At 42.8% G+C, this 22,145-nt stretch overlaps 1 protein-coding gene across 1 annotated transcript in view; it reads right to left on the bottom strand.

Moving 5' to 3' along the window:
* The window catches only part of LOC117761221 (plexin-A1-like), a 192,266-nt gene that overhangs the window by 126,657 nt on the left and 43,464 nt on the right, over nt 1–22,145 (bottom strand). The window contains exon 4 of the mRNA XM_034584918.1: nt 15,192–15,374. Within this exon, the coding sequence (XP_034440809.1) occupies nt 15,192–15,374 (183 nt within the window). The remainder of the gene's footprint in view (nt 1–15,191; nt 15,375–22,145) is intronic.

Here is a 22,145-nt window from a genome sequence, read left to right as displayed (position 1 = left end):
TACAAGCCCTTGTTCTTTCTTTCCCTCCATCCTCCTTAAAAATCACATGGAGGATGGGCTGTAGCCTACGGCAGCCTGCGTGAAACAGGGATGAACACACATACACAGAGGGAGCAATACATCCAGGCGCTCACAAGTACATGCGGAACAATTTCCGTTCACCCACAAATGCAAGAGCAAGAACTGTGGCACATATGCACACACACACACACACACACACACACACACACACACACACACACACACACACACACACACACACACACACACACACACACACACACACACACACACACACACACACACACACACACACACACACACACACACACACACACACACACACACACACAGGGCGTGTGCTAACTCAGAGCTGGAGTTGAGAGGTCCCAGTGGGAAAACCCACTTTCCGGAACATTTTACCCAATTTGCATCGCTCCTGGCTCCATTGCTCTCTTTTAGGAGAGGAGAATGAAGAACAAGTCGCAGAGTGTCTGTGTGTGTGTGCGCGTCTGTATGTGAGCTACTGACTACATATGTCTCTGAGGGGTGTCATAACTAAGGAGACAAAACATGTATGTCAGCTAAGTCAATACTAAGAAATACGCATCTTTTAATGCTTGAGAAGAAAAATAAATGCTTGTTTGTGCGTCATTCAAACTGACTCAGTGAAGGATTCAGGTCAGGTTTGACTAAATGTTGAATGTTGTATAAATGTTCTCCTTAATAAATGGTATTCACACATCAACACTACTGGACTTAACAGACTATACTGGATTGGAATCAGAAGCTCACAAACTGATTTTTGTGAAGATCAATGATTTCATAACATCAGGACGTACCTCTCGTGGCTTTTACAAGGCCCCACACACACACACACACACACACACACACACGGGATACAGTGATGCAGGAGCAGTGCATTAGAGAGATGATGCAATGAGAAGAGCCAGAGCCACAAGCAATCAGTCTGATTAAGTGTGTGTGTGTGTGTGTGTGTGTGTGTGTGTGTGTGTGTGTGTGTGTGTGTGTGTGTGTGTGTGTGTGTGTGTGTGTGTGTGTGTGTGTGTGTGTGTCTTCTCTTCTCCTGTGCTCCAGTTCTCCTGTAATCCCTCACTCACCCCTTCCTCAGAGGAATTGGGTTGTTTTTCCAAGGTTTTACATTATATCATTATATCATCTGGTTTGTACACGTGTGTCAAAAGTACAGCTGCTAATTCTTCAGGGGACCCAGAGAGGACGATAGGTAGAAAGGTAGAAGGATAGAGAATGCATGAATGGATGAGGGGGTGTCCTTGTGGTTAGTGAACCACATGATTAACTCTGCGAAAACATGGCTGACATAATGCACATAAATATAACATGCACCACTGATGTACATGAGAGGATGTGACTATATAATGGTTGAATTATACTATTGTGTTTCTTTCTATATAAAAACCTCTTTCAGCATATATCTGCTGTTTTCATTGTGTGGACAGAAAACTTTCAGCAAATAAAAAACATTTTCAAATCAGGCCACATTACTATGAACAATACGTCTCAGCGGATCTTTATTTTCTGGCCTTAGAGGTCACTAACAATTACAATCCTACCTCTTCATCAGAGGGCCCAATCGAAACCTAATTTCCCTTAAAGCATGCCTCTTAACTCTAATCACCTAGAGGGACAAACAATAGCCAGGAGCTCGTGAGTCGCACCTTCTCCCAGATTAACTCACCTCAGGCCCTTTCCAATAACTCTAAGTGGCTTTGTGCCTCTAATGTGCCCCTTGATTTTCAATGATGGAAAAGTGGAGCATGCATGTTGGGGGAAAAAGCATTTGTGACTTCTGTTAAACACAGGAATGTCAGTGTGATGAGATGTCAGCGATGGCATGCTAGTACAGTGTTGTGTCACGAGAGCAGACATACCAAGCTAATTGAATTTAGTGTACCGGCCTTTGTTGTGATTATTTCTGCAAGACGTCTACAGTATAAAAGTCTGTTTTATTATATTCAAGATGAATCATTGCAAGTAAAATGAATAATAATTATTAGCGTGACTGGTTGCAGTTTTCAAAGATGTGTGCATGTTCAGTGAATACGTTAATTTGATTGCAAGGTAAAGCACCAACATAAATCTGCACTATTGTCATTTTTACTACCTGGAATAAAAATCTCTGTCTATGTCATACGATCTAACTAGAAAGAATAAGTATCATAAATGGCATTATATCGTGACCCCCGGCGCTGATGTTGAATCATATTGTGAGGTCCTTGACACGTTCATACATACAGTGTGGCAGAAGTCTCCGAAGGTGAGTCAAGCACAAATGCTGTCGTGCCAGTCAAAGTGCATGAACTTTATCCGGCTGCTCTCTGTCTAACACATACTTCACTCCCAGCGGCAGCCTTGACCCTCTTGCCTTCTTTTCACTCTACTGCATCACTAAATGCAGCCATTTTGGCTCCCGTAGGGCCCATGATAGAGCTCTGGTCGCCTCCTGGCCACATTCACACCACTAGGCCTGTAATGAAACTATGGATTTTCCATCGGAGCCCTGACACTTACTGCCTGTTTGCTGGGCATCCAGTCTATTCTGTGCTATTCTGTGCAGTACATGTGGACAGGAAAAGTAAGAGGATTTAACTACTGCAGCACCATCTGTATAATTTGTTCACATCTTTTTGGCAATGGTAAAGCATTATTTAGGTGAAGGCAGCTTTTGACTTACATTAAGGGAAAATATGGAGAGAGAAAAATCAATCGCAGTTTATACCAGATTGTACAATTCGTATGTCCCAATATACTGTATTACATTATCACTTTTATTGATCTATAAAAAACAGAATATTAACATCATGTATTGCAATTTTTTGTGCAGTAAAAATCCTATAGTGTAGTTGTAAGCAGATGTGATATCAAAGCATCAAAAGCCGTTTTCAGACATGGCCTGTGGGTAAAATTGGAGAATTGGCTACGGAGTTTACCCAGAGTTTGCCTTTCACACATGCACAACACAGCGGAAGGTTCTCTGCACAGACGCGTTCACAACAGCATCAAATCCTCTGCATTATTCAGGCGAGAGGTGGTTAAGCCGGGTGCAGCAGGCAGAGACAGGAAACGTCATTTTTGCGTCTGTCGCGCATTAGAAGCCTCATCAGCCCCCCCCCCCCCCCCCCCACACACACTCACTAGCGGTGATTCCAGCGGGGGATCCCTTGCTGTGGTCACACATTGACTTCTCCTGGATTTCTACAGACTTCGTACTAGGAGGCCAGGCAGTGAAAGTCAGCAGAAACTTCTGAGCATCTCACTCGGACATTTGCGTTCACACTTGCACCTCCTCCTGAGAAATGACTGCAGAGTTCGGTGCATGTCTGAAAGTAGCTAAAGAGTGTAGACTGAATCCTGTGTGTTGTGCATGGATGAGCACGTCCTCACACACAGAGCTCATCTTCAAGCGCACAAACATGAACAGAATGCACATGCCAAGGGAGTTAATGAGCATGTGTGCTGCTGTCTCTGCATTTTCATCTCTTTCTCTCACATTTCTCTCCTCACACACTCGTACAGACACACACATGCACACAGGGGTAAACATGACCTACAAGCCCACTTATTTCGAACCCCAGTTGAAACTGCATTCCCAGCACTGTGCAACTCTAACACTCAGCAGTGTTGCAGCAACCCACTTTCAGTGTTGTGACTGTGTTCATATCCCCCTGCCTGCACCACAAACATCAATGTGCCTGTGACACACTCCCTCTCTCTCTCTCTCTCTCTCATTCTTCCTCTTCCTCACTATCGCCAACCGTGGCTGCCCTGACTACTGTTGCCATGGTAACCAAGGAGCAGGCCCACCACGGGGGATTTGGAGACGACTTGGAGTACAGACCCCTATGTTATTGGAGCCTTATTATTGGGTGTGTATTAGTGTGTGCTAGGGTATGACTGTGTTTATTGCTGTGTGCTCACAGCACTGTGATATCTCTTGCACAATAAAAAAAGAAGATCCCTCGCAGGGGCTTCGGTACAGTCAAAAGCCGTACCCTCACGGTGACACAGGAGGACAAATACAATTTAGAGGGAGCACTGAAAGCCAGGCGTATACACATGTTAACCATCAGACCTGTCACTGACTTAACTACACAAGAATACAATAAAAGGGAATCTGAGTGAAGAAGCCCATCCTGTCACGTTCTCCCCCTCGATCTAATGAACACACCCTCAGTGCTGGCCCTACCCATTCCAAGGTTATCAGTAATCCAATAGGTTCGCTGGAAGCAGGCAGTTTCCCAGAAACACAGCCGATATTCTGAATGTAGAAACATCCGGAAAGAATTCCTGGGCAGTGACACTGAGTCCCCTTGCTTCCTGTCTTTCTTTATTACAGGATCAAGGGTTTCCTTCCTTTCTGCACCTGATCTTTTTTTCTATCTTTCTATTCCAATCATATTTTTTTCTTTTTTTGAGTAAATAGTTGATTTGTGTAACACACAGTTACGTGTCCAGACGTGCTTACTCAAATGTTATTTCCATACAGATAAAGGCATAACGCTCCAAAACTGACATGCAATCATGTTCTAAAACACCCTCACTGCCACATTAAAGAAACTGTCCACCATGTTTTCAGAGATAATGCACACACACGCCATGGTTGAAAATATCTAGCATTATTTCTGGGCCACTCGTTCCCTGCGAGTGACCCATAAATAGACAGCACAAGGCTCTTATGGATGATAACACATAGCTGGGAGTCCTTAGGCTGAAGCTTGGAGCAAACTCTGACTGAAGATGCAGCTTGTTGGGTTTAAGCACACGGGTACAAGGCATGTTGGCTGAGGTTACACAAACTTAACCTCAGTTCTTCACTAATGACAAATAATTCAAATTTGAGATCCACTGAAAAGGACTTATAGATTGTTTACTGTGCAGGAAAGTGGTCCATAAAGTATCGACAGGATGAGTTAACAAATCCATATAATGCAAACCACTGTACGGTATGGTGTGCACATGCAAACATTATCTGGTGCTGCAGTTCACGCAAGGTATAGTGTGCTGTGCTCATGGACTTTCTATATATCTGTACTTATTATCATGTTTCCTGCCTGTTTTTCTTATTGTGTGTGTAGCTGTCGTTAATGAGTAGGTGTGTAATAATGTGAGTGTGTGTGTATGCAGCCTCTCCCCGGGGACCCTGTTTGCAGTGCTTTAATTAGCTTAATCCACCAGCAACACATGAATAGAGGAACAGAGAAGGAGAGGGGTGGCTGGAGAGAGAGGTGGCAGAGAGAGAAGGGTAGACAGAGGAGAATATCTCTTTCCCATGCCATTTGTTACTTGCCCTCCAAAAAACACACGCACACGCACACACACACACACACACACACACGCACACACACACGCACACACACACCTCCATCTTGGCTCTTGGCAGTGTTAGTTGCTGGCCAGATCATTGTAAAAACCCACGGGGAAGAGGAAACTGTCTCCAAAATGGCCACATGTGCTGTTGACAGCCAACTCAACCATTTCCACAAAGACGCCCCATTCAAGCAGCAGCCCAGCAAAATGTCCAATTAAATATTAGATCAAGGAGTAAATGGTGTGTGTGTGTGTGTGTGTGTGTGTGTGTGTGTGTGTGTGTGTGTGTGTACTCAATATTATAGAGAGGCTATGGAGGACATTGTTGGGAGTGCCTATGTACCTTGGTAGGCTAACTTAGCAATGAAAACCAGTCTTTGTGGCCAAGACCATTTTAGGATCTGGGAAAAGTTAAGGAGGGTTGTAAAGAAGTTGGGTCGAGTGAGAATAAGATGGGAGGAGAACGACAAAGACTGTACTGGGAACGAGTGGGAGGGGAGCGACAGTGTGAGTGAGAGAGAGGACTGGGGGAGGGATGGGAGGAAAGAAGATGCACAAACAAATGCTAGCCTTGGGAATAGATGCAATCAGCTCAGTCAGTCAGCTAATGACTAATTCCATGGAGAACAGAGAGGAGCAGAAAGAGAGTAGTAATAGTGTGAGTGAATCAAAGAGAGGAAAAACAGAGGGGCTGGGTAAGAGGGAGCAGAAATGAATGGGGAATGAGAGATGGGGAGAAGAGAGATAGATGCAGACATGACTAATTAAAGACCATCAGTTTGAAACATTTGAACCAAAGGAAAGGATGGATAAATATTTTACCATGAAGAGGAGACAATGAGCTCTCAGTCTGTCTCTCTGAGAGACTGTGGATGGGGAGAGAAGGTCGAATTCAGGAAAATACAAAAGAGAGAGACGGTGAAAAAGAAATAAGAAGCGGAAGTAACACTCTGTGCCCAATGAGCCTCCTCTTAAATGCCTAATTCTTCATTTTTAAGGGCTTAGCAGATGGAAATTGTAAAGCCACGAGGTCAGCTGCACCAATAATAGAGCCATTAGCTGTTTCTTTGCTAGCTCCACTTACACTAAAAACAAGAGCTGTAGCCACTGCTGGAATAACAGTTACTGCTCTTAATTAGCACTAAATGAAATCTCGGCTCACTAATTAGAATGGACTTGCTGCCCTGCAAACAAGAACTAATAACAAATGAGCCAAAGAAACTCGAGTAAGTTCACTTTAGCCAACTGCTACCCTTAAAGATTAGCTCGAGGGCATTAGACCAGCATGGGGGGATTGGCTTTCCGCTTGGCTATCACCAACTCTTATCTTAACGGGATTAGCCACAGGGTTAGTGCAATGTGGCTAGCAGTGGTCAGGAGGCGAGCCGGGTAAAAGCAGGGAGTACGGAGGCAAGTTACCAAGCCAGCCAACACTGTGACGAGGCTTTAGGCTAAACCTATCCCCTCAGGGAGACGCAGGCGGGGTGGGGGGTAATTAGTTAGACGGCGGGAGAAGCTACCATGGTATGGGAGAAGGATAAACGCAGGGAGCTGTTGTATTTGGAGCTGTTTTCGTGTGTGTGCGTCTACAAGACCTTGTGTGTGTGTGTGTGTGTTTGAGAGAGAGAGAGAGAGAGAGAGAGAGAGATTAGAAGAGCGCGCAGACTCTACACCATGGCCCTGACTTGCTCCCACAGCACATGACAGCCACATGATGACAATCAGATGTGGTTTTTTGCAACAAAAGCACACAAAAATTATTCCAGCAGTAGCATTTTCTGTTAATCAATAAAACACTGTATGCAAAGAGCGTGTGGGTGCGGGCGAACACAAATGTGTATTTGTTTCTGAACACACAAACGTTAATCATCTTAACGTCACTAAACCAGAGGAACTAATCAAAAACAATCTATTAAGAATCTATTAGTTTGGCAATGGGTAATCTGATAAGCCCGCAACAGTCGCTTCCCATGGGAGAGTGTGTATGTGTGTGCATGTGTCTGGTGCAGTCTGCATTCTTCACAGCAGATTAGCTAATTTGATAGTAACTCACATATTTACACTCATTTACACTCATCATTTGGCGTAATGGAGATGAAGGAGCTCTTCGCATCCTGTTATTTACAGAGATTTAAGGGAATCACTGAAGTGCTGTGTCTTGTTCCACTATGTGTTCCACTTCTGTGCAAGTTCATTCCCCAGCGGATCATTCCTGCCACTTATTGCCTTAAATGTTATCTAGCGTCCCTGTGTGGCATGAAGTGCATACATGCCAAGGCCTATACTGTGAGCTGCAGGGCTTAATTGCAAGAAAATGAGCGTGCGAGGCGTCGCGTGATCATGCATGAGCCTGTGTGGGAGATACAGGCACTTTGGGCCAAAGGTAATCTGTGCCCGCTGTGCCACTCATGCCTAACCCTCTGGACACTATGCCGCCGTCCAACGAGCCCTAGTGTGTGTTCCAAGTTTGTATATACCTACATGAATGTGCTCATTTTGGCTTGTTAGCTTGAGATATGACATCCCTTCTGGTGTCAAGGTGTGTTGCGTGTGTGTTTGTGTGTCTTGCCAGAAGTGAGAGCACCCATGGAGTCCTGGCACTGAGCCTGGTGTTCCGTCAGCTGTATCAGTTGGCTTGGATAGAGCTATGCCAGTTCACAAAATTCCCCTTTTCTACCTGCAACATACCTCTCCCTCAGGAATAAATATTGCACCATGTCAATACCAAGGACATTCACAAAATAATGTATTTAGAGACCAATATAACTCTACGGTATTGACAACCTGATAGTCAAGCTGCACGAATGACTGCAACAAAATGGTGATCTCGATTCACGCCTATATGTGATCTCAATTCGAATTGACAACAATTCTGCTGCATTCTAATTAGGGACATCAACTGCATCAAAACAAGTACTACTACAAGTACCCCTGAAATGCAGCGTTACTTTATCCAGTGTCAGCCCACGTGATGCAGAGTAACATTAAGCCAGCAGTGAAAGAGTGTGTGAGGAAAAAGCGACGTTTGTAATAACAACAGAGAAAGAAGACAAACCTAAATGAATTCAGAAGAAACCCTCCAATAATCTGAGAGACGCATCATCTAAATTTTTTGCAACAAAATTGTGATTCTCATTTTTTCAGAATCAAACAGCCCTACCTGATAAGGTACAACTATTATCATAATTGGCTGATGAAATAAATATGCATGGACCTTCATTAACTAAAATATGATTTAAAGAAAAAAAACCATTAAGTTTAAAGAATGGAACTCTACACACAGAGTATATGTTATGAAAAGGGCTTCTTTGATGTTCTTTCCCAAGATGTCTAATGGAGATGACCTAGAAACAGGCTGTCCTAGACCTCACTTGGATCATGTGAGTATCCCAGCTTGCATCCAGACTCCTCTAATCTTCCCTTAAAAAATGGATTCTAGCATGGTACATTTATTATTCATCTCCCTCGCTCTTTCTTTTCCTTCTGTCTCCGTTTCTCCCGGCTTTCTTTCCCTCTCTCATCTACTCCCCACTTTGCCTCATTAATCCCCGGTAGTAGTGAATTACGATGGGAACGCAGAGGTAGAGAGCGAGAGTCTTGCAGTGCAGTCACACATTGTTGGAGTGGGCTGAAGTGCATTAGCACTGAGATTATCAAGGTCTGAACTGTTCTTTTCAATGGCATTAGCGAACACGGGAGCCCATTGTGACTTATCCTGAGCATGAACCCAGTTGTGCTTTGAACATTTAGAGATACACTGGTGAAATTACTGACTACTGACATTATTATTTGTTAAGATTTTGCAAAGTGGACAATCAAGTTGACGTTATTCACTGTGTCCATTAATGTCAACAGTGCTTGTTAATAAGGACGGAAATATGGATCATTATGGCAGATGAGGCCTCTGTCGGATAAAGGTGTGGAGTTAGAGACAGATACTGGTTTAATGAGACTGTGTGGGTGGATTCACACGAATGTGTGTGGAGAAGATACCATTAAATCTTTTTAAAAGACCCCTCATTACTGTCGGCCCGTTCAATCGAAGTGTTACATTCCATTTTCTATGATGTGAAAGTATGTGTGTGTGTATGCAAGGTTATCCCCATGCTTTACATGTGTATATTTCAATGTCTGAACTGACTGTGTGCGTGTGTTTGTACTCTTGCTCTGTTCTTCTCTTTAAAGAGAGAATATGATTTGAGAAAAATGCATCTCTCACACACACACACACACACACACACACACACACACACACACACACACACACACACACACACACACACACACACACACACACACACACACACACACACACACACACACACACACACACACACACACACACACACACACACACACACACCAGGGAGAGGAATCTTTGATCACAGAAGAAGACAGAAAGAGAGCGGAAAGAGAATATGTGAGCAGCAAATGAAACAGAAAATGAGAGTGAGAACAGAAGCAGAGAGGAGATGTGAATAAGCAGTGGATGACTCCTTTTATTAATTCATAGTTGTGGTTTTACAGGGGCTATTTTAGTGAGTTTTGGATGCAAATGATTATTTTCCATTACATTATCTAAGCTCATATTATCATATTATCGAACGTCTATAGCTGTTTCTCAAACATCAATAAGGTGTCAGCCCTCCAGGCCTGAAGTGCCTGGGGGGGGTGCGGGTCGACAGGGACAGGCTGTGTTCTTTGTTAGGTGTAGCTGCACAAGAGGACATGCCAACAGATGGGAAAAGACTCGGGCTGGCAATGACAAGAGATAATTGATATCCACATGCTTGGGCAGGATGCATGCACAAGCATACGGAGACACTCTCATTGTCAAAACCTGACAAATATTCAGTGTTTTACACGCGCACATTGACTCTCAGCCACTTTTAGCCCTGTGGCGCTAACCCTGTGCCCTGTAGTCACCCTGCGTAGGATAACAGTATACAACAACATCTGTGTGAATAGCTATGGATGCTAGCTGGCCAGATAGATCCTTTGAGTGTGTAGGTTGTATGCTACGGTGCAAACAATTTAGGCCTAAACTGTATATATGCCTGTAACACTCACATTATAGACTAACTATACATGGAAAGAAAAAGCGGAGCTCTCATGAGAGAGTAAATCACATGATTTACTGTTAATTTGGGAACATCATGATAAGACGCGATGAATGATGGTGCTGTGGGAAAGATCTAAATTAAGTGGAAAAGTGTTAAATGCAGTGTAAATCATCTGTTTTGTCTTGAGCACTCGGTCTGAACTTCTCTTCCCTCAACCGTGTCTGATCCCTTTCATCTTTCTCGACGTCTCCGTTTCCCTGTCTCCTTCCCATCCGCTGTCTGTGTGTTGTGTGTGTGTGTTTGAGAGTGTGCGTCTCCGCATTCAGTTGTGTGAACTACTGACCGAGGGCTACCAAACGCCTGCACAAAGCCAGCCTCTGTGCTGCTGCCCTGGCCAAACAACTCGTGGCTCCGCTAGCTGGGCCAAATGATGACACAAACCACACACATACAAACACCCAAAGGAACAAAGTCACAACGCCATATTTTCAGATTAGGATTTGCTCCTTCTCAGGAATGATGCATTCTATACATACATACGATATGTACATATACGATACAGAGAACGAGAGAAAGAGATTAAACACACACCTTTCCTCCATAATCATCCCTAAACCACTACAACCAGTGTTCAAATGTTACTGGTATGTTTCCTCAGAGTGTGCATTTGTTGGGTGAAGGTCCTTTGTGGACACACATTCAAATGCAAACCATACACACATACACAGGGGAGTTTGACAGGGCAACATTATGCACCAGTGGAATAACAATCATTAGTCAATTAGACCATGACACTGTCGTGTGGTGGTGACACTGGTGGTCCTCGTGGAATACATCAGTGACTTCACACGGCAATATACACATACAAAACGACAAACTGTCACATGTCATTAGTCCAGAGAAAGTCATATTGTCAGTGCAGTTTCTGTTGAGACACAATCCATGTAGAAGATGACGTCAACAGTTTTCATCATGACATATCTATAGGTATTGCAAATTATATTCAGTATTAGAAAATATATTCATATAGTATTTATGACAAGATACTAAAACAACCTTAAATATAAAAAATATCCCATAACTCACAATATGGAGAGTAACATGGCTGAATTTTCCTTTATGAAAGTCAAAATAATGTGTCAGAACTCACGATAGATTCTAGCTGCTTAACTGATGCTGTCATCCTCTTATGGATTATGATAAGGGAACATGTTGTGGTTCATGCTATTGCTCAAGGACACATCAAAAGTGATGCAGTAACCATCATGCACTCTGTCATCCTCAAAATAACAAACGCCTTCTTGAAGGACATTGCAGCTATATATAAATATGAGTGTCACATTTTTCCAGTATGCTATGTTTGTCCTTGGTGTTGTCAGAAGCTTTGAGTTTGCTTCATCGATGCCCTGATCAGATGAATGGGCACTGGGCAGCACCTTCACTCCACACTCACTGCACACACCTGAGCCTGGCACGGCCACAATGGGCACACAGCAGGCACTTGGGGCTCCGACCACCTGGCATACTGGCCACATACACACAGCAGATGGCCCACATAGGCCCTCGATGAAGACTGCAGCTGAGGAATACTAGTGTGCGTGTGTGTGTGTGTGCACTGTCAAAAACAAGCACTTACAATAGGTATTGAATTATCGACTGGGATCCTCTCTTTTGTCTGATGTCTTCGGACCACCTGTTGAGATAGTCAATGTGCGCACAAGTGTGTGTGTGTGTGTGTCATGGTAAATGCTTTTTCATTGTCAATGCTCAACAGTGCCTTAAAGTGCAGAAGTGGCCGGGAGAATTGCCCAAATCACCACAGTTTCACCTGAATGTCCATCTGCTGCCTGCTCCACTACACAGAGAGGTGGGGTTTCTTGAGATAGGAAGGTATAAAATGGACAGTGTGTGATATGGTGCAGTGTGTAAAGCTGGCGCGCTGACAGATGAACAGAGACGTGTGATGACCGATGACGAGTCAAGCCAAGCAGCCAGAAAAAATGAAACAGTCAAAGGGAATGGAGGCTTTTAATCCCAAATATTAAGTGCAGCGGATGGCCTCACCGCGGCCGTGTCCTTGACCGCAGCGGTATCCAGATGACCGCTGGAATTAGTTAATCACACCAGTGGACATCACCTCTCCTCATCACTTCCTTCTCGCCTCTGCCTCCTCTTCCTTTTCTCTCTATCTGCTTCATCTTTCCATCTATCTTCCTTCCTTCCCCTGTATATCTCCCCTATCTATGTCCCATCAAACCAGCACTCATTAGTAAAAGATTCCCGTGTGTGTGTGTGTGTGTCTGGCCAACTGAGCACAGAGAGACTTCATTAGTGCATTAAAAACACGTTGTTTATGCAACCATCTTGTTGCTCTAGACAACCTTGAGCATTTTAGTTGGTTAAAAATAGACTGATAACACAAGATATCAAAGCACATCATATCTTGCCAAATAATAACCGAAGAGGTTTTTCAGGTAAAATAATGTTATTTAAAGCGGAAACACATTAATGAAAAAAACTATCCATATGGGACTCTATGCAGTAATTGTTAACTCAGCCAAAGGAGGTTGTGTATTCTTATAGCTGTCTGCCTGTGTGTCTGTCTGTCTGTATTACTCAAGAACTACTCAGCTGATTTTCATTAGATTTTGTTGAGGGGTGGGGCACGACCCAAAGAAGAACCCATAACATTTTGAAGTGAATCCAGATAAATGGTCTGATTGTGGGGGATTCTTAATTTTCTTGATCATAGCGAGATAGGGCGTTACCCTTGGCAGACATATACGCTCTATGATCACACTTTGAGTTGCCTTTTTTGGGCTTTTAAAAGATCTGCTCAATCAATCCTCCATCCTTCCTTCTCTGTGCACTTGAAGTGGAGCTAAAAAACACACAAGAAAACTGCCCTCTTGCAGCACATTCCGCCATCCTACCAAACCTCTCTTTGCTTCTACCCCTCTCTCCCACACCCTCAGGCACAGCTATATAAACACCATTCAGAACTAGTGCTCTCCAGAGGAATGTGTAAGGAAGGGAACACACTACGTCATTACATCATGGTCTGCAGGCACTCCCACCGAGCTGTCAAGAGCTAAAAACACACTCGTAAAGAAGACTCAGTCATCTTATTTTTTACTGATAAGATAATAACCACACAAATTAAATCACTTGTAAAGACAGTGACCCACTGAAGCGCAGTGAAGAAGCGGACAAGTCACCACTGAATCGTACAGGAGGAATTTGCAAACACACGTTTCTAATTCAGCTGCTCTTTTCAATATGTTCTTCATCTGTCTCTTATCACTTCTGTTTCTCCCTTCCTGTCCAAATCTGATAAAGTTCCTTCTATTCTAAGACTGGATTCATTGTTGTTTTGGGGTTTGGGGCTCTTTTGCTTTGTTGTCATGCACATTCACACATCACACACATATAAAAAGAACATACCTCCACAACCTAGTGTAGCACAGCTTTCCCAGGTGATGTTCTACACACACATATACCTTAACCTGAGTGCAAAGCAGCGCAGGAGACGTGTGAGAATAGCTAAATAAATAAAGGGACTGTTGCCAAGCTAAGTGAATGGGTGTCACTTTGACAAATGCACAGTGCTGAATCTTAGTCAACACTGTATTGTTTGGTGTCTCTAGCTCGCTCATAAACACACACGCTGGCACGTACAAATCACAAACGCACACATTATTATGCGTACTGTGAGTGACAAACACACAAACACGGCCTGCATACGCAAACACACATTAAAAGCACACAAACACACAGGCTGATTATGCATTCATAATATTGAATGGATGACAGGTCTTGAGCAGTGCGAAGGGAAACAGGGAGAATTCTAATGAACTACCATTTACCCCGAGAGCTCTGTCCTCCAAAGACTGGATACACACACACACACACACACACACACACACACACACACACACACACACACACACACACACACACACACACACACACACACACACACACACACACACACACACACACACACACACACACACACAAATACCCAGGCTGAACACAAGCATATTACATAGATAGAATAATAACTATGACACGTTTTAACAGTATGCGTCTAACATACAATCCCAAAGACAAACGTTATGTACGAATCAGCAGCAGCAACAACACAGACTGTTGGTCTGTTCCATTAATGTACAATTAACATGATTTCATCAACTACATGACAGGTCAAACTGGGTATTTGATGTTAACAATAGACATACAGACAGATACGCTGATGTAAAAACAACATTTAACAGTAAAACAATCTCTAATTGTCCTCATCACTTTTTCTATCCCCTGTCCTCCTGTCTGTCTTTCCACCTGAATTGGTCAGTTCTGCACAACTCACCAGAACAGAAAAGCTATTCAACAGTCAAAGCTGTTTGATAGATTGAAGGCCAGCTCTTAAAATTAGAGGCGAGGCTGCACTTGGCGTTGGGACGCCGCAGTTAACATTTTATGTCAGACGTGACTAACATGACGATCGATGGGGGAACGGCCACAGACTTTCTCTAAACTGCTTGTTAAATGAGCAGGTTTTAAACAGGCACTTGAACGTCACTCTCTCGCGAGAAGAACTCTCAATCTCCAAAACACAAATAACCTCTAAACGAGTTAAATCCATTATCCTACATGTCTATTCAACAACAAGCAGAGTTTGTCCTGCTCTAAATCGCCACTTTAACTCAACCCAAATGAATGCATCACTCTACATGGGAAAGGAAAAAACCCATATGCACATAAAATATTAATTCCTACCTTCTTCAGTTTGCCATTGCGTGTGCCGACAAAGGCCACAGTGTTTCCACGGTAGTCGTACGCCGCCACCGAGGTCATCCCATCGTCCTTGTCGATGAAGAGGGGGGTGCCCTCGATGGTGCTGGTTCCTCCCAGAGGCTGGTTGAAGTCCTGGCCACAGAAGTTGTCGTCTATCTGTAGAGGCTGGAAGAGGGTGGGAAAAACAACAATCAAACAAGAAGCCTGACAAAAGAAACAAAAATAAAATTGCACAAACTAAAATTCTCATTATGAAGAATCATCATCAATTTTATACACTATATACTACAGAGGTCTTACAGCATGTATGAAGGATTTTATTCTTAAAAGGTCAACTATCTATATTCGATCTTGTGTAATTCAAATAATGAATACGCTTTGTAGCCTTATTTTTAACAGTTCAATGTAGAAAAGGGTCCTGAGGCCAAAGAGTCACAGCAGACGCCTCAAAAGGTCCACTTGTTACTTGATTTCACATCACAGTGGGGGCTCATAGAGGACGATAGGTGCATCATCTACTTTTAACATTTTTATCTGATTATCCAATGTGTCCAAGAATGCTATTCAAACATGGAACACTTACAAATACACCCTTCTTTTCTCCCAAAGAGTCCCACCATGCAAAATCTTCAGCATATTGTTAAGTGTTCAGTCACTGTGGTGACCCGGTGTTAATGCTCGTGACCATGTGACAATATCTGGAGCATTCCAGTGTCATGAGGGGCCAGTTGCCCTGGGTAATCCACTGACCCATATGATGCTTTAACCAGTCCCCACACTCACACACTCAGAACAATCAGTTGCCCTTTGAAGAGGGGTTAACGTGCTACAGACAGTGAATGGTTAGGTTAGGTTAGGTTAACAAATTCTGTGTTTTTGAACATGTTTTTTCTCGATAAATCGAATTTCAGTGTGGTTTCGTTGAAGAAGAAATTATCAGATGATTAATCAATTCAGTTAATAACAGAGAATTAATTGACTAGAATTTGTCTAATTTACTTTTTATGTTACATTAACATGAAATACTATTATGCCTCTTATCTGTTTGAGATATTAATTAACGATTGATCAATTAATTAAAATTGTCATAACCTTAGATTTCAGACAGCCAGCAGCTAGTTAGCATCATTAGTAGAACAATAAAAAGTGTAACCATGGTGTTCCTGGTTTAGCAGGATCATTGTGTGAAGGAAACAGGTGTGATACAGTGTTTGTCTTCTCTGAAAGACATGCGCGTCAATCCAGTTCTCATGTTTACATCTCTGTCTATAAGAGATGGAGCTGATCAATAACCATAACTAATGCAGTCATTTTACCTGGGAATGAATGCAGATTGTACACTTTTACACTGAAGACAAAAAATATGATTTTTTCTTGCCCCTTTCACTGTCCGGTGTGAAAGGGGCAAGAAACATACTTTTGGATGCTACTTTGAAAAAAGTGACTGAATTTGTGAGGGTGAGAGCATCTGTGTCTTGAGGTTGCTTACTTATTGCTAGTGGAACAGAATTGACATCACTATGTGTTAACCAGAGTCAAAAGACGCATGTGTGAGTTCGTGGACACACACCCACTCACTCACACACACATTTGGGGAGTGTGTAAATGGCAGTGTAATCCACAGTCTTATCACTACATCATATGATTGATCCACACGGGAGCAAAGATAACATCCCTTCCCCTCGTTCTCCTGATATGCCTAAATTGCCTGCAGCTCTCACACGTCAATAACCCGTTATTCTGCCTTTTTCTTCTTTCTCACTCTATTTCTCCATCTTGTTCCAGCTGCTTCAGTAACTGAGCAAACATCAATATCGGCTCTGTCTTTTTCTACCTCTGTCCAGCCATCCTATCTCGTCTTATCGCTCTGCATCACCTTCTTCATCCATTCTTCCTTGACAACTCTCCCACTGCCTGTATCTCTCCTCCCTCAGTCACGACTCTCTCCCTCCGTCCCTCATACACTTCTCTGAACCAATGTTATGTTCACCGACTGTGGAGGTGTGAGCGTGTGTGGGGCGGTAGGGCAACAAAGTGTTCCGTTTGTGCTGTGATGTCACGTGGTTAAAGAAAGGGAAAACAGATTTGAATGGAAGAATATCTGTGTGTGTGTGTGCGTGCATGCGTGCGTGCGTGTTTTAAAGCGAGTGAGAGACAGGAACATACGCAGCTATTACCTGAAACAACTTTCTTTTGTAACTGCTAATGGCTACGGGGCATTTTCTTCCCTCGGAACAAAGGCGATTGACGGACAACACACTGACAACCGCACATGTACTATGTGGATTTACAAACCTGTGCTTGAACACACACCCACACACATACATTCAAAGCATCCCGTTTATTTTCTGTGTGTATACACAGGCTTGGCTTCAAGCAACAAAGCAATTCCAGTAGTCTTCATGTAACATACAACTAGGGGCAACAATTTAAAACTGTATAGTGTGGTCATGAGAAAGAGATCCATCAGTCTGCACACACACACATTCACAATCCCATGACGTCAAAGCCTAAGGGAAACAAGTTAAAGGGTTAATCCATCTTCTATGGAGGTGACTGACTGTCGAAAATACTGTATACAGTAGCCCCTAGAGTCTATGAGGGTACACACACACACACACACACACACACACACACACACACACACACACACACACACACACACACACACACACACACACACACACACACACACACACACACACACACAGGTCTCTCTGGGGCATCTGGGGGTAAAGGTGCAATAGCATTCCTGCAGGTTTGTGGAGTTTGTACAGCATTGATCAGCATGGAATTAAAGGTTTTTCCCTTGAGGTTGGAGAACATTTTAATGGAAGCTATATTGCAGTGTGGGTTCTGCAAATCCAAAGCATAAAAAGACTCCCATGTGCATCATGGCTGATATTCAGAAAGAAAAGAATATTCTCGCCTGTGGTCTCTGCAGGGTTACTGGCTGGAGACGCTATTTAACGTTCTGCAGTGTTTTCAAAGATGCAAAACTTCTCCAGGGATGAAAGAGTTAAGCCAACAACCTTCCACTGACTTTGGCAGCGGGGTATTACAAATTTAGAGGAGGTGGTTTCTTGTTTTGATTTTTTACACCGTGACTTCGGTGAGCACTGAATGAATGTGTGGATTTGCAGTTCACAGGAGCTTGGTCTTTCCCACTCTAGGCAGCCTCTCAAAAACGCGATGCATATATATTTGTGTGTGTGTGCGCGCTTTAGGCAGTCGTGAAAACTGATAACAGGCACAAATTATTTTCTTTCCCATTTTTATCAATTCTTATCTATTATTTCAAAAAGTATAAAACTGTTTATTTTTCATATGGATGCTGAAACTACTGATAATTTTTAATGAATTTAATAATTATATTCTAACTTTAATGACTTAGACAAAGTCAGAATTGAGCAGAAAAGATGTCCATCTCCTCGTTTTGTCCAACCTACAATACAGCCCATACATCTCTGCAGTTCAGTTTTAGACGAGATCAAACCATTCACTTGTTAGAAGTTGGAACCACTGATTTTGATCAATTGATAAATTGATCAGGTAGTCATCTAATCTATATTGCACACACAGCCTGGAAACCATTTAAATCTCTCTAGGCCGTGTTGTCCGAATGGAGTTTTGAAAGTGTTAATACAAAGACCGAGAGTGAACAGTTATCCACATGATGTATATACAGTACGTATGTGAGCTGTCAGCTGATACCCAAGGTCATAGAGAAATATGTGACCTAGATACCGCTGATACAATATATGAGGTTTGCACACAAAGACGGACGTATGTAAACCCATAGTGGTCCCTAGAAACAGCTCGAGGTCACGTGTTCTGGCAAACTGCCACAGCTGTGGTGGTTCTCCCAGAGCGGCTTCATTCAACTACGAACTGCAAGATGATGAAATATACATGCAGTCGTTCATATGGCACCAAACGCGTGTGTGCACGACTCAGCCCGCAGTAACCCTTACTGATTACAGATGTGCACTGGACTGCACTGAAGGAAACACTGGAATAATCCTTCCCCTGTTACTGATGTTTCTTTAAACGTGTTACCTCAGTGAAATATTTCTGGGCAAACATTACGTCTCACCTCAGGTGGAACTGGTCAATAGTCACCTCCAGTCAGTGAAGTTTATGGAAACAGCAGAATACAATATGGGCTTATATACTGGAACATACATGGTGTTGTCGATTGAATAAACTTCTGTGAATTAGGGTCATTAAGGTGAAAGGAAAACATGTATGGCAAACACACAAACATTCATTCATTCAATAACATGTCAGTAGATTTGTATGTTGCATTAAGAAGTGCTGTGTTTCTAAATAAAAACATGTTTGTAGATATATAGTAAATATTTTTTTATGAGAGAACAGGAAAGGAGTGGAGAAGACAGAAAAGACAGGGACAAGGGGCGGCTGGTATAAATGCTGACGGCATGGATTCAAGACAAGCCCACAATTCATCAGGGTGTGTGCTTGTGAGTGTTGGTGAAGGCAAGAGTGTGTGTGTGTGTGTGTTTGTGTGCGTCTGTCAGAAAGGGCAAAAAAAAGGACACTTGCTGGTCATCAGCTGTTTTTTCATTGAGCCAACTGACACACACTTCCCACAGTCCAAAACACAACATGTTTTGTGTTTCGCAATTACTGTAGACATACTGTATGTGCACAAAATGGCCTATTTCTGCGAGGGTCAGAGGGTGTGAAAGAGACGCAGAGAGGAGGAAAGACAGCCAGAAACTACAGTTCATGACAAAGACCACGTGAGCTGGTTCTCTGCATCTTTCCAGCTTGCTTTCACAGCGTATACACACACATGTGCACGCATACACGCACACTGCTAAGATTGAGTTTTCAGATGCAGGTGATTTTTACATGACTTGTGTGTATGTGTCTGTGTGTGCATGTGGCTGGCTCCAAGCGGAGTGAGGGATTCTGGGAGAGGGCAGCTCATAAATTACCCAGAAATCTCAGCAGGGGCCTTGAACTCATGGAGACATTGCTGGATTTTTTCTAAGAAGAATAAACACAAGCAGAATTTGTGTGTGTGTGTGCGTCCTCGCATACACCCCCGTGCTGATTTATAAAGCAGAGGAATAGCCTGGACAAACCCAGGTGAGATTTGACGAGAGGCTGAATGGACAGGTCGCTCACATTCACATCTACGGCCAATGTAGAGATTTCAATTAACCTAACAATCTGCATGACTTTTGAAGCCATAGTAAAAGATTCATCTTATGATGGCAATTTAGTCACCAAAGACACAGAACATGGCAGTATGGAACTGTACCGAAATCCTTCCCACATGGCAGGTACTTGCCAGACCGAATCACAACGCAGATTTAAGTGTCTCATTTCAGTGATAAAGCTACAGACAGATATATTGGCCCTGCCTACAGGCAACATAAACATCACCGCACATGCCTAGTTAAGATTACACTCACCTCTGGTGGCAACACACTGTCTACATGGCTGCCTTTAAAGTTTAAAGCTGAGTATTTGCTTATTAAGCAATGAAACTGTTATTTAGTGTTAAATTGTTGTAGTTAGGATAGAATAGGTTTATTTATTATGTGATTTTGAATGTAAATTTAAGAGTTTTGCACTTATTTATATTTTGATATTAAAGTTAAGTACTTCACTTATTAACAGTTTCCGGGTTAATGTGTTAAATTTCATCTTCCGACTTGCCTTGCCTTTGCCAATCATGGACCGCTGTTTTGTGCTTTTTTTAAAGAACAATATCTGTTCCGTTCTTTCATCGGCACACTTTTAAAAGTATTGATTTACCCCTGGTATCAGAAATGACCCAAACGATGCCCAACCTGACCTGACATTGATGCATATATATAGGAGAAAAATTTGTATTTTCCATTTGTTGATTTGTTTTCATTAACCTTTTTTTAAATGTCACTGTGATAAGCCAGTTAACCCTACTCCTCAAAACAACCCTGTACATGACAAGTTAGAATAAATGCAAAAGTGAAAACAAATCCACACAAAGGCACATTCACACGACTTTAAATCAGCCTCCGTGTTAAGAGTCTCAAAGGTAACAAAAAGCATGATGCATCAACGTCTTCAGGGAAAACTGTTTCATTTAAAACAGGTTGACGATTTTACACTCAAAACAAGCTTGCAGCTCTCACCTTATTGCAGGAAAGAAAATTATTTTTGTCCAAACTGTTTTCTAGAATATGCTACTTAAACCTCACTGATCAATAATTTAAATGAAGAGATGCCTGCAACAATTCCATATTTATGGGTTGCACAGAAGTAATTTCTATGTTGAATGCTCTCCAGGCAGACAGTGAAACCTCAAGGAGTTGGCACCTATTCAGAGAGCTGCATCCAAAAGCTGTCACCACATGTTTAGACCGCGGTTCAACTGAATGGGAGAGACAGAGGAGAAATAATACATACTGTGTGTAGTAAAGTATGTACAGGGGGAAATAAACTGCAGGCAAAGAGACTAACAGTCACTTGAAAATGCATCTTTCACAATCTAAGCTCACAAGGAGTTTGAAACAAAAGAAGCCTGTGATCAGCGAGAATCAGTTCAAACCACACACCAGCTGGGAAATGTGGGTGGGGAAAGTGCATGAGTCACACACTTCCTCCCTCCATCAGCAACCACCACGGCCGCCCTACTACTTAACCTCCGATTGCTCTGATGGAGCAGCTCAGTGACCAGCAGTGGAAGAGAGAGTCAGCAGGTTTAAAGGTTTCAACCCGCAAAAGATATTTTAAAGGTGAAAGTTCAAATGACACCGGTAACTGAATCCAAGATGTACGAAGCTGCCAGGACACATATGATCAACGTGACCAAATGTGGGTTCAACTAATGCAATTAAACATGATGGAGGAACCCAGCTTTTCAGCTCGTCAGCTCATCTTAGGGTTAATTTATGCTCAACATTAGATTCGTAAATG

The sequence above is a fragment of the Hippoglossus hippoglossus genome, chromosome 5 (genome assembly GCF_009819705.1).
Source record: "Hippoglossus hippoglossus isolate fHipHip1 chromosome 5, fHipHip1.pri, whole genome shotgun sequence".
Classification (NCBI taxonomy): Eukaryota; Metazoa; Chordata; class Actinopteri; order Pleuronectiformes; family Pleuronectidae; genus Hippoglossus; species Hippoglossus hippoglossus.
Note: the sequence above shows the minus strand (reverse complement) of the source record. Positions and strands in the feature narration are given on the sequence as shown.